At 41.6% G+C, this 12,261-nt stretch overlaps 1 protein-coding gene across 1 annotated transcript in view; it reads left to right on the forward strand.

Annotated features, from left to right (window-relative positions):
* The window catches only part of galnt10 (UDP-N-acetyl-alpha-D-galactosamine:polypeptide N-acetylgalactosaminyltransferase 10 (GalNAc-T10)), a 66,477-nt gene extending 54,785 nt beyond the window's left edge, over window positions 1–11,692 (forward strand). The window contains exons 9-12 of the mRNA XM_081391733.1: window positions 2,169–2,390; window positions 6,492–6,608; window positions 6,693–6,842; window positions 8,067–11,692. Of these exons, the coding sequence (XP_081247859.1) occupies window positions 2,169–2,390; window positions 6,492–6,608; window positions 6,693–6,842; window positions 8,067–8,228 (651 nt within the window). The 3' untranslated portion in view covers window positions 8,229–11,692. The remainder of the gene's footprint in view (window positions 1–2,168; window positions 2,391–6,491; window positions 6,609–6,692; window positions 6,843–8,066) is intronic.
* Window positions 11,693–12,261: the final 569 nt, after the last annotated feature.

A 12,261-nucleotide genomic window follows, 5' to 3' on the forward strand; every position in this document is an offset into this window, starting at 1 on the left:
CATGGATAGATGCACTTTTATGATGGATAGATGCATTTTTATCATGGATAGATGCACTTTTATGATGGATAGATGCACTTTTATCATGGATAGATACACTTTAATGATGGATAGATGCACTTTTATCATGGATAGATGCACTTTTATCATGGATAGATGCACTTTTATGATGGATAGATGCAATTTTATCCTGGATAGATGCATTTTTATGATGGACAGATGCACTTTTATGATGATAGATGCAATTTTATCATGGATAGATGCACTTTAATGATGGATAGATGCACTTTTATCATAGATAGATGCACTTTTATGATGGATAGATGCAATTTTATGATGATGATGATAGATGCATTTTTATCTGTGATGCACTTTTATGATGATAGATGCATTTTATCATGGATAGATGCACTTTTATGATGATAGATGTATTTTATAATGGATAGATGTACTTTTATCATGGATAGATGCATTTTTATCATGGATAGATGCACTTTTATGATGGATAGATGCATTTTTATGATGATAGATGCAATTTTATCATGGATAGATGCACTTTAATGATGGATAGATGCACTTTTATCATAGATAGATGCACTTTTATGATGGATAGATGCAATTTTATGATGATGATGATAGATGCATTTTTATCTGTGATGCACTTTTATGATGATAGATGCATTTTATCATGGATAGATGCACTTTTATGATGATAGATGTATTTTATAATGGATAGATGTACTTTTATCATGGATAGATGCATTTTTATCATGGATAGATGCACTTTTATCATGGATAGATGCATTTTTATGATGGATAGATGCACTTTTATGATGATAGATGCATTTTTATCATGGATAGATGCACTTTTATGATGGATAGATGCATTTTTATCATGGATAGATGCACTTTTATGATGGATAGATGCACTTTTATCATGGATAGATACACTTTAATGATGGATAGATGCACTTTTATCATGGATAGATGCACTTTTATCATGGATAGATGCACTTTTATCATGGATAGATGCACTTTTATGATGGATAGATGCAATTTTATCCTGGATAGATGCATTTTTATGATGGACAGATGCACTTTTATGATGATAGATGCAATTTTATCATGGATAGATACACTTTAATGATGGATAGATGCACTTTTATCATAGATAGATGCACTTTTATGATGGATAGATGCAATTTTATGATGATGATGATAGATGCATTTTTATCTGTGATGCACTTTTATGATGATAGATGCATTTTATCATGGATAGATGCACTTTTATGATGATAGATGTATTTTATAATGGATAGATGTACTTTTATCATGGATAGATGCATTTTTATCATGGATAGATGCACTTTTATGATGGATAGATGCATTTTTATTATGGATAGATGCATTTTTATGATGGATAGATGCACTTTTATGATGGATAGATGCACTTTTATCATGGATAGATACACTTTTATGATGGATAGATGCACTTTTATGATGGATAGATGCACTTTTATGAGGGACAGATGCACTTTTATCATGGATAGATGCACTTTTATGATGGATAGATGCACTTTTATGATGATAGATGCACTTTTATGATGGATAGATAGGCCTACACTTTTATGATGGACAGATGCACTTTAATCATGGATAGATGCACTTTTATGATGGATAGATGCAATTTTATGATGGATAGATGCAATTTTATCATGGATAGATGCACTTTTATGATGGATAGATGCACTTTTATGATGGATAGATGCACTTTTATCATGGATAGATGCACTTTTATCATGGATAGATGCACTTTTATCATGGATAGATACACTTTTATGATGGACAGATGCACTTTTATGGACTTTTATAAACCGCCATTTACTGCCATTATAAAGCTATTGTATTCGTCTGAAAGAAGAATGTCTTATACACTAGGATGACCTGAGGGTGAGTAAATCATGGGATAATTTTCATTTTTGGGTGAACTATCCGTTTAAGTTAAAGTTATTTCATAGGACAGTATATTTTTAAATTTAGAACTATCTGTTGATTATTTCTGTAGTCGAAGCAGTATTTGTCTGGCACAAAAGTGTCCTGTATGAGTGCTATCATGACTGGTGTGTGTGTTGGGTGTGTGTGTGTGTGTGTGTGTGTGTGTGTGCTAGAACCTGAAGCGTGTGGCGGAGGTGTGGATGGACGAGTACGCTGAGTTCATGTACCAGCGCCGGCCGGAGTATCGGCATCTCTCGGCTGGAGACGTGTCGGCACAGAAGGAGCTGAGGAACCGGCTCAACTGCAGGAGCTTCAAGTGGTTCATGACGGAGGTGGCGTGGGATCTTCCCAAACACTACCCGCCGGTGGAGCCGCCCGCCGCCGCATGGGGAGAGGTGCGGACTAGCGCTGTTCCATTCCGGGGGTTTCGGCAGAGTCGACTCCTCGACTCCATTTACAAAAAAAAAACAAATAATTAAAAAAATATATTTTTTATAAAATCATTTAGTTCAATTAGAGAATAGACAATACAATTAAAAACTGACCGTTTCTGCTTAATAAACCGTGAGCTGAACGAGCACAGATACGCAACAGGAGTCAGATTTCATCACGAGAGTGAGGAGCTGACTAACAAGATGATGAGGAAGATTTAGTGTCAAAGCGAAATTTAAAAGTGCCTATATAAGCGAATTTGTCATTGCACTGATTTGTTGTTGTGTTTTGGATTAAGAATAATAGGCTAATGAACTAATTCAAGCAATCCGCCCCGAATTGGCACTAATTTAAAAGTGAAACTAAAATGCGCATGGACACACGTGTCTACGGGCAGAACAGAGCGAGCATTTCCAGTTCATTCCTATGGGAAAACGCTCTCTCTATTCTGCTCCCTCCGCGGACGTGCGCATTTTAGTTTCACTTTCAAATTACCACCAATTCAGGGCGGATTGCTTGAATGGTGAGTTATTTTATGAAAAACACAACAACAAAACAGTGCTGCTCCGCACCATTATGAATGCCCGTGCATTTTACTTTTGCCTTTTAAATTAGCGATTTAAAACCCCCGCCGGTGACACCGGTATTACCAGTGTTGTCACACATCGATTAACCGGTGGGAAAATATCCTCACCATCACATCCCTAGTCAGGAAAAAAGAAAACTTCTTTCCCACTCCAGTACTGAATGGGACATTCTGGTGGACAAATCTGTATTTTATAACAGTAAACACTCTTTTCATGTAGTCGCAATGTTATATTGTGCCCCCCACTGTATTTGACAGGTATTGCATGTATTTCACTTCAGCTGTGGTAATGCAAACAGCGCGAGTGTCACTACGGGAAGCAGAACGTGTCCGACTTCACGTCTCAGTTTTCAGCTCCTGCACACGACGACTCTCTCTGATCGGTTTCATCCAGCCGCAGACGATGTCCAACCATAGACTGTAAAAAAATAGATAACACTAACACATCTAAAAATAAATAAATAAATAAATACAGAATCGATACTGGTAGTCAGTTCCTGTCCTGGAGTCGATTCCGACACTAGGGCTATTGAGAGTCAAAGGAGTCGACTCTTTTGGAGTGACTCCCCATCACTAGTGCGGACAAACCACTAGGAGTCCGGTCACTCTTTAACTTTTACTTCAACAATAATCTGCCAATCTTCTTCAAAATGAGACCAAACTTAAGTCTGTGCTCCCAAGCTTCACATTTCTATGACAGTTTTTTGACACTGATATTTTTGTCCACACTGGACCTGTAACTGTGTTTAATTGGTGAGGGGTGCGGACAGAGCCAGCACGAGCCCATCCGGCTCACCTTTAAGGTTCTTGCACACTGAGTCCGAAATTATCGTGTGCGTTTTTTCGTTTTCGTCATTCGGTGGCTCTGAATTGTCAAAACACATTCTCAAAATGCTTGCAAACGGATGCGAAAAACACAGAAAATCGACCCAATTCATAAACATCTATGACGGACGAAAGTTTCGGAGGCGGTGTGTAACACCATGTCCTAACCAGACGCGATACGATAAGATTCCAACGACAAATAATGTGTCTGTCCACACTAGACTCGACGCGACAGCGAGATGCTTCAAAATCAATCAAAACCCACAGCCAATCAGAACAGCATGTGGGCGGAGTCAGCCAATTAGAACAGCGTGTGGGCGGAGCCAGCCAATCAGAACTGCGTGTGGGCGGAGTCAGCCAATCAGAACAGTGTGTGGGCGGAGTCAGTCTATCAGAACCACGTGTGGGCGGAGTCAGCCAATCAGAACAGCGTGTGGGCGGAGTCAGCCAATCAGAACCGCGTGTGGGCGGAGTCTTACGGCACCAGAGAGTAATATTGACGACACTCGCAAGAAAATGGATAAGTAGCTCCATAATCAAATTCACAAATATTACACCATTTAAACATTATTAAAAATACATAGGCTGAGTTACTAAAACAATCTTTGTCAAAGAATACACTTGTTTGTTCACAGTTTGAAACACTGATTAACATGGAAAATAACCTTTTATCGTGTGTTGCGGCGTGTGTAGTTTGGACACGGTGTAAAACATGGTTGACACAACGTGAGGTAATTTTTTATTTTTTAATGTGCGTAAATTTCTGACTCTGTGTGCAAAGACCTTAAATATCGTGCATCAATTAAAACAGTTACAGGTCCATTGTAGACAAAAATGTCTGTGTCAAAAAACTGTCATAGAAATGTTAAGCTTGGGAGCACAGACTCCCTGGCAGATTATTGTCAAAGACACACCTTTATCTACATCACCTGACCAATTAACATTAGCACTTACCTTTTCTATTCTATACTATTCTATTTGTTTTTTGTTTTTTTTCTGGTTAAAAAAAACCCTTGTGATTTGTTCTGTGCTAGACTAAAGGCGGGCATACACTGCGATTTTCGTCCGATTTTGAGCTGAATTCTGACTCGTGCGACTCTCTTTCGGGTCGGGCCGATTTTCAGCTTTGTCGTGCAGTGTACAGGGGTAAACGAGAGGCGATTAACCTCTCCCGACCGCAGTCGGATGGCCGGATGAATTTCTGACATGTCAGAAATGTGGTTCGCTCCTCGTGACTATATCACACAGGTGAAGCAGAGCTATGGACCGACTGCCCTAAACTCAGTGTTTTCCCCCTCACTGCGCCCGCGCCAAAACAGAGGTTTCATCTGCAGCAAAAAATGAAAAAGAGAGAGATCTTTAAGTTCTGTAGTTCAAGCTAACTACAAATTACTGTTGCCTACCTCTCAGTTCGTGTTGCAAAATGAATTAACGATTACCCACGTCTGCCAAGCCCCTGCGATGTACACTTTGCCTCTTTCAGTAATTTGTTAAACAACGTTTTTGAAGATAAGCTGTTTTTTATTTTCATTGATGAATTATCGCAGTGTTCGGACTTATTATAGACTGTTAATAATTACTTATATAATTTATTGTAATCGACCTAAATGTTTTAGACAATTTTCAGTGAGGAGGAGTAAGCTTCTATGTTATATTTTATTATCCTCACAGCGCGTTGGTTATGCAGTGATGCGCTATGAAATTATTGTGTGGCAATTTAATTATAATAGCCTATCAGTTTAATAATAAAAGTAGCCTACGCCTTCCCTAATAATAATAATAATACAATAATACTAATAATAATTTAATACATAAATTGGAAATGCTAAATCATCTTGATATTGATAGCTGATGCTTGTTTTGGCAATATCTCTGGACACATGATATCGTCTATATCGTGCGCTACCCAGCACGGGGGTTTATCGCACATATTTCACACGTATAGCGCGAGCAGTCGCAGCTCGATGATCGGCCCGTATAGCGCGAGCAGTCGCAGCTCGATGATCGGCCCGTATAGCGCGAGCAGTCGCAGCTCGATGATCGGCCCGTATAGCGCGAGCAGTCGCAGCTCGATGATCGGCCCGTATAGCGCGAGCAGTCGCAGCTCGATGATCGGCCCGTATAGCGCGAGCAGTCGCAGCTCGATGATCGGCCCGTATAGCGCGAGCAGTCGCAGCTCGATGATCGGCCCGTATAGCGCGAGCAGTCGCAGCTCGATGATCGGCCCGTATAGCGCGAGCAGTCGCAGCTCGATGATCGGCCCGTATAGCGCGAGCAGTCGCAGCTCGATGATCGGCCCGTATAGCGCGAGCAGTCGCAGCTCGATGATCGGCCCGTATAGTGTGAGCACATAAATGCTAAGCTTTGGCTTTACATCGCATGTGATCTGCTCGTTCAGTGTGAGTATACCTTGCTGAATTCACACACATCGCACAGTGTCTGCCCGCCTTCACTGAGAGTTGTTACAGCACTTTAACACTGTTCCCTCTTGCTGGTCTGATTGCTTCTATTGTTCTCATTTGTAAAGTCACTTTGGATAAAAGCGTCTGTTAAATTATTATGTAAATTATTGTTGAAGTAAAAAAAAAAAGGTTAAAAAGTGACTGAGTGCATGTTTGCAGTGACACAGAGTGTGTGTGTGTGTGTGTTCCAGCTGCGTAACGTGGGCTCCGGCCTCTGCATGGAGAGCAAGCACTTTTCCTCGGGATCCCCGATCCGCCTGGAGAAGTGCCTGAGGGAGCGCGGCGAGCCGAGCTGGAGTCACGGTCAGGTGAGCGGCACCGCTTGTACACGAGCATTAGATGACGCTGAATGCTGTAATGTGAATGCTAATGTGTGTGTGTCTGTTCTGCAGGTGTTCACGTTCGGGTGGAGGGAGGATATCCGTGTTGGAGACCCGCTACACACTAAGAAGGTGTGCTTCGACGCCGTGTCCCACAACAGCCCCGTCACGCTCTACGACTGCCATGGGATGAAGGGCAACCAGCTGTGGGCCTACAGGAAGGTACTAGCCCACGCTAACACTCTGTTATCTCTGTGAAGCTGCTCTGATCTGTGTTGTTAAAAGCGCTATATAAGTAAAGGTGACTTGACGGTCCAGATCTCGCCTGTACAGGCGTCACAGCTGAGAGTCTGATGTCTTGACGAATCTCCAGCTCTTCTCTATATCAGTGTCAGTGTTTCTGAAACGCCTCCACTGTAGTCCTGAGTTTCTTCCGGGAACGAACACGCCACAATATTCCTCATCATAATAATTCATGCGCAGAATAAAGGGGCGGGGCCTGGTTGAGTTAGTTAGTAGTGTGTTAAACTGGCGGTTATGGTAAGGGGCGGGACATTTCCCAAACACACTCGAAGCGCTCGACCAATCACAACACACTGCTCCAGCCGACCAATCAGAGCACAGTGTGCCTTTCAGAAGGAGTGGCTTCATAGAGACAGGAAGTAAACAGAGCGTTACTGACAGACTGGGAAGAGAGGAGCCGCAACAATGGAGAATATGAGGAGAATAAGGTGCTCGAGGCTGTGCTGTATCGTGAACAAGTCGTGCCGTGCCGAACAACCCCTTCAGCCGTGACGTATTCACGATACAGCACAGCCTCGAGCACCTTATTGCTTTTTACCACACAATACATAAAAATATGTATCAATGCAACTTTCATGAAGTAAAATCACTAAAAGCCTTCCTTCCGCTGGAAAAAATAGTCCCTGACCGTGAACAGCAACAGAAGTCACACACATTATTTCACCATTAGATGGCGGCAGAGACTGTCTTTATGAGCGAGTCGGTCAGTAGAGAAGACTTTTATATTGAAAGGACTGAAAGTTGTTGTGAGAAGCAAGACACAACTGAAAAATGACTAGCAAATGTAGCGATCGGCTACACAATGGTCAACGCACGAGAGCGTTTGAGAGCTCACGCAAGTGTCTTAAAGTGTTTTAAAAAACGTGAGTTTCAAACGCTCCCGTGTGTGTGTCTGTGTAAGCGCTCGCTGAAGAGCGTCATTGATGTATATTTACAACGTGTTTTTGAAGCGCTGATCATTGTAGCCAATCACAGACATATCTGATGAGCGTGTGAGCACAACGGCCAATCAGAGGAGTTTACGTGTTTAGAGGCGCTCAAAGCGTCACATTTTTTTAAGTTTCAGTGCCGACTTGGTACCGAAGTCAGTACTTTCTGTGAGCAAATGATAATGTGTGTGTGTGTGTGTGTGTGTGTGTGCAGGATAAGAGCCTCTATCACCCCATCAGTAACAGCTGTGTGGACTGCAGCGCTGCACAGAAGCGGATCTTCATGAACTCCTGCGACCCCTCGTCTCCCAGTCAGCAGTGGCTCTTCGGGAACACCAACGCCACCGTCCTGGACTCCTTCAACCGCGGCCAGTGAGCCGGATCCTGCGGTGACGCGCTGGCGAAGCTCTCGTGGGGACACACCTCTCGTGCCTTTACTGAACTCGTGTGCGTCTGATCGTCTGCGGACGCTGGAACCGTCTTCATCTCAGTGCTAACTCCTGCTGCTAATGCTACTGTTGAGGAGAGAGAACGGGCTCGTGTTTCAGTGTTTGCAAGGCTGCGCGTTATTGATGTTCCTCAGTCCGCTCAGACTGTGTTTCTGTGATGAAGGGCACATCACACACCCGGCGCATACGGCTTTTGCTAGTTTCAGCCCGACGCAGTTTTCATTTTTACGTCCTGCAACACATTGTTTAAATAGCAAATGCATTAGCGCTCATCTGTGGCCATGGGCTGCTGGTCTGAGAACGAGTGTGTGTTCAGGAGCATTGCTGGAGCGTTGCTATTTTGAGGAACTGAGATAGACTGAGCCACTGATCGACTGAACCCTGGGCTAAAGTCAATGCGCAGGATTTTATTTCTTATTTAGAGCGCTTTAGTAATATGCGCCTATAGGCGGGTCACAACGCATGTACACTCTGCTTAATAAACACACACTCTGCTTATTACACACACACACACACAGCTTTAACCTCGCGCACGAGCAGATCTGTTTCCTCGCTATAGAAGCGTTCAGTTTTTCCGCTTGTAATTTCCTCCATGTAAATAGCGAATCCGCCGCGGCGCGAGCGCAACTGGCTTTTAAAGGAATGAGAGATGAGACTCTGATTGGTTTATTTCACGTTACGCCCAAAACACACCCATTACTCATTAAGAGAATAGAGACAAAACACACCCATTACTCATTAAGAGAATAGAGACAAAACACACCCATTACTCATTAAGAGAGTAGAGACAAGCCTTTAAGACCAGCGCCTAGCACAAGTGGACTCGGACACTGAGTGCACTTGCTCCGTGCGCTGTAGACCATGATTTGTAGGTTAGATCGGTAAAATAGGGCCCTAAAGCTCAGATGTGCTTTGCGTTTTTAAGGAAAGGTTGTAAATCTCACACCGACAGCGATGATGTCACTGTATTTGGGGTTGAGTTGCAGGGATGCACCATATATCGGTATCGGCCCATAACTGTTCGTTTCTACTGTGAGCGTTATCGTCAGATCAGAAGATTAGGTCGATATATTAAAGCCATGAAATGGGGGATTATTTCCTCCGTCGGTTTTGATTAGTGACGTGACATCATGTATTACAAGAGTTTATTATAATTTATTTTTCTTTTCTGGATACTACTCAAGAGTCTGATGTAGTTTTACAGTGAAGTCTATCAGTTGTAAACGAGTCTTTTTAAAGTTTTTTTATTTTTTATTAACCAACACCTTCTTGCAAACACATATTTCAATGATACACAATATTTTGATTGGTACAGAGATATTTTTATACAGCATATAACAAAAATTATTAATAAAATTTAACGAAATGAAAAAAATAATTATCAAAACCAATAAACAGAACAACAGCATTAGATGAGATCTGAATACTGACAGAGTTAACCAGCCTTTCTCTGAGGAACAGGGCGATTACAGCGCTGGAAGAGTGGAAACTGTGGACGCTTTAGAGGAAAAGAGGAAGAAAAATATACTGTCAAACCAAAAATTATTCATTCATCAAAAAATTATTAACAAAGATTAATAAATACTGTAACAAATGTATTGCTCATAGTTTGTGTTAGTTTATACATTAATCAGTGTTAACTAATGAACCTTATTGTAAAGTGTTACCGAAAATCTAGATTTATCGGCTAATATATCAGTTATCGGGTTCAAATCAATCAATCAATCAATCAATCAGCGCCGGACACGACACACACTCCCAGCGCCGGACACGACACACACTCTCAGCGCCGGACACAACACACACTCTCAGCGCCGGACACGACACACACTCTCAGCGCCGGACACGACACACACTCTCAGCGCCGGACACGACACACACACTCTCAGCGCCGGACACGACACACACTCTCAGCGCCGGACACGACACACACACTCTCAGCGCCGGACACGACACACACTCTCAGCGCCGGACACGAGCGCGCCGCCTTGCAAACACTGCTGTAATCCCTCAGGAGATGCCGTCATTAATGTTCCCTGTAAACATCGAACGCTTGTTAACCTGGCCGTTTATCCGGGTCATTCCACAGAAGTGTGTGTGGTTTATCATCCATCTTCTGTTTGTTTATACACATTTTTTTAGTTTTTGTTTTAGTGGACATAATATTTTATTAGAAAAACTTGAAGGTGTATAAACCCTGTTATCTAGAATGATGCAAAGTCCATGGCATGTACAGTCACACTAAAAGATATCCAGACACCAGATATAACTTTTGATATTTTTTTTAATTAGTGTGTGCAGGACAATATAGTTAATTTATGTGAGTGAGGAGAGCAAAATACAGTAAACTGTGACATATTATCCCCAATAACTCTTCATACAGTGATTACCAGTAAAAATTATAAATATTTGGGAGCAAAAATGATTGGGACACATTGACCTGATCATGTTCTGCTGAAGTGTGTTTTCTTTAATTGCTAATGCTCTTTTTACACACAGACTGAACAGAATGAAGCATTGCTTGGTGATTGGTTGAGCTAAACTGGTATTATCTAATTGTGTAGTTAAATTTAACAGCTGACAGATATTCAGCATAATTCATGTGTGAGACAGTCTAACAGAAGGACGGACAAAACCAGTCAAATATCAACTGAGTTCTGCTCATATTTTATTACCGTTCTCTAAACTATAGCGAATAAACTGATAATGTGAGAAATGTTGAAGGCGTCTGAATAAATGTTGGTTTGACTGTACATGTGTTTTCTGTGAGGGAAAATCTGAGATATTCAGTCCTGCTCATGTGATTCAGTACAGTAACAGCACTGATCAACAGTGTGGAATGACCCAACTATAAACCTCCAGGCTTTGTGATGTTCTCCCACTGGTTCTCCACGATCCTGACGGGTCTCGACCAGCGCTTCCAGCCCAAAGACGGGATCTGCTCATGTCCCAGTGTTCGGTTCCTGACGCACACAGATAAACTTGAACCCAGTCCATGTGCCTTCAATCCCAGACTCTCTTGTAGAAGCATTTGACCTGTTTTTACCATTGAATATTTTTGCAGATTATCTCTCAAGCACTTTTAAATGTTCCTCTAAAGTCGCTCTGTCCTGCACTCTCAGAGCCTATTTTCCAGTATGAATGAGAGTTTTGTAACTCCTGTAGATTTTAAAGGGTTTGCTAAAGTGAGTGATTGCTCTGCTGTTGTTGTTTCTGGTGGACCACTGTGTCAAAAAGCACATGCAAAAACTATTGGACAGAAATCTAATGCTGTACTTTTGAACTGAATTGTTTGAAGACCAGCTTTTGTTAGTTGAATCTGATGGTTTGGTGGGAAATCTTGGGAATGCTGGTATTTTTATACTGATGCATTAAAGTGGTTCTGATGGCACATCATACGTTATTACTGGAGTCATTGTTCAGCTGTGTTATTTATTTTTATTTGTATCAATGTTTTTTCCTCTTTTAGTACCAACACTTCTTGTGGTCTTACTTTGAATAGATGAAGGCCACAATACAGACACAGGTCAACAAACGTTTTTGTTTGGAATTTTAAGGATGATATACAGTTTATGAATTTTTTTATTACAGGATTGGTGAAATTATGATCCTGCATCACAGGACTGTAGTTAAACATATTACACATGAATAGAGATCATTTCAATTAACTTGCACTGCTATGACCGTGAATAAAGCACTTTTTTTTCTTCCGCATGCCCTCCGATGTCAGTACCAAAGATGAGAGACACAATTTCCTCCCCTTTAAAAGTCGGTAACCCATTTATTTCGCTTTTTTATCGATGTACAATCACAACTGCGTTCAATCTCAAAGACAATAGCACTTTTTAGGACACTTCAAACAACATAACGCCTCGTTAACGCGTCAAGATAGGCTATTTTACAATATTCGTCGGGGTTTTTTTTTTCATTCTAAAACATTCGGTTTTAGTTACTGAAGTT

This window comes from Scardinius erythrophthalmus, assembly GCF_964197995.2.
Source record: "Scardinius erythrophthalmus genome assembly, chromosome: 17".
NCBI lineage: Eukaryota > Metazoa > Chordata > Actinopteri > Cypriniformes > Leuciscidae > Scardinius > Scardinius erythrophthalmus.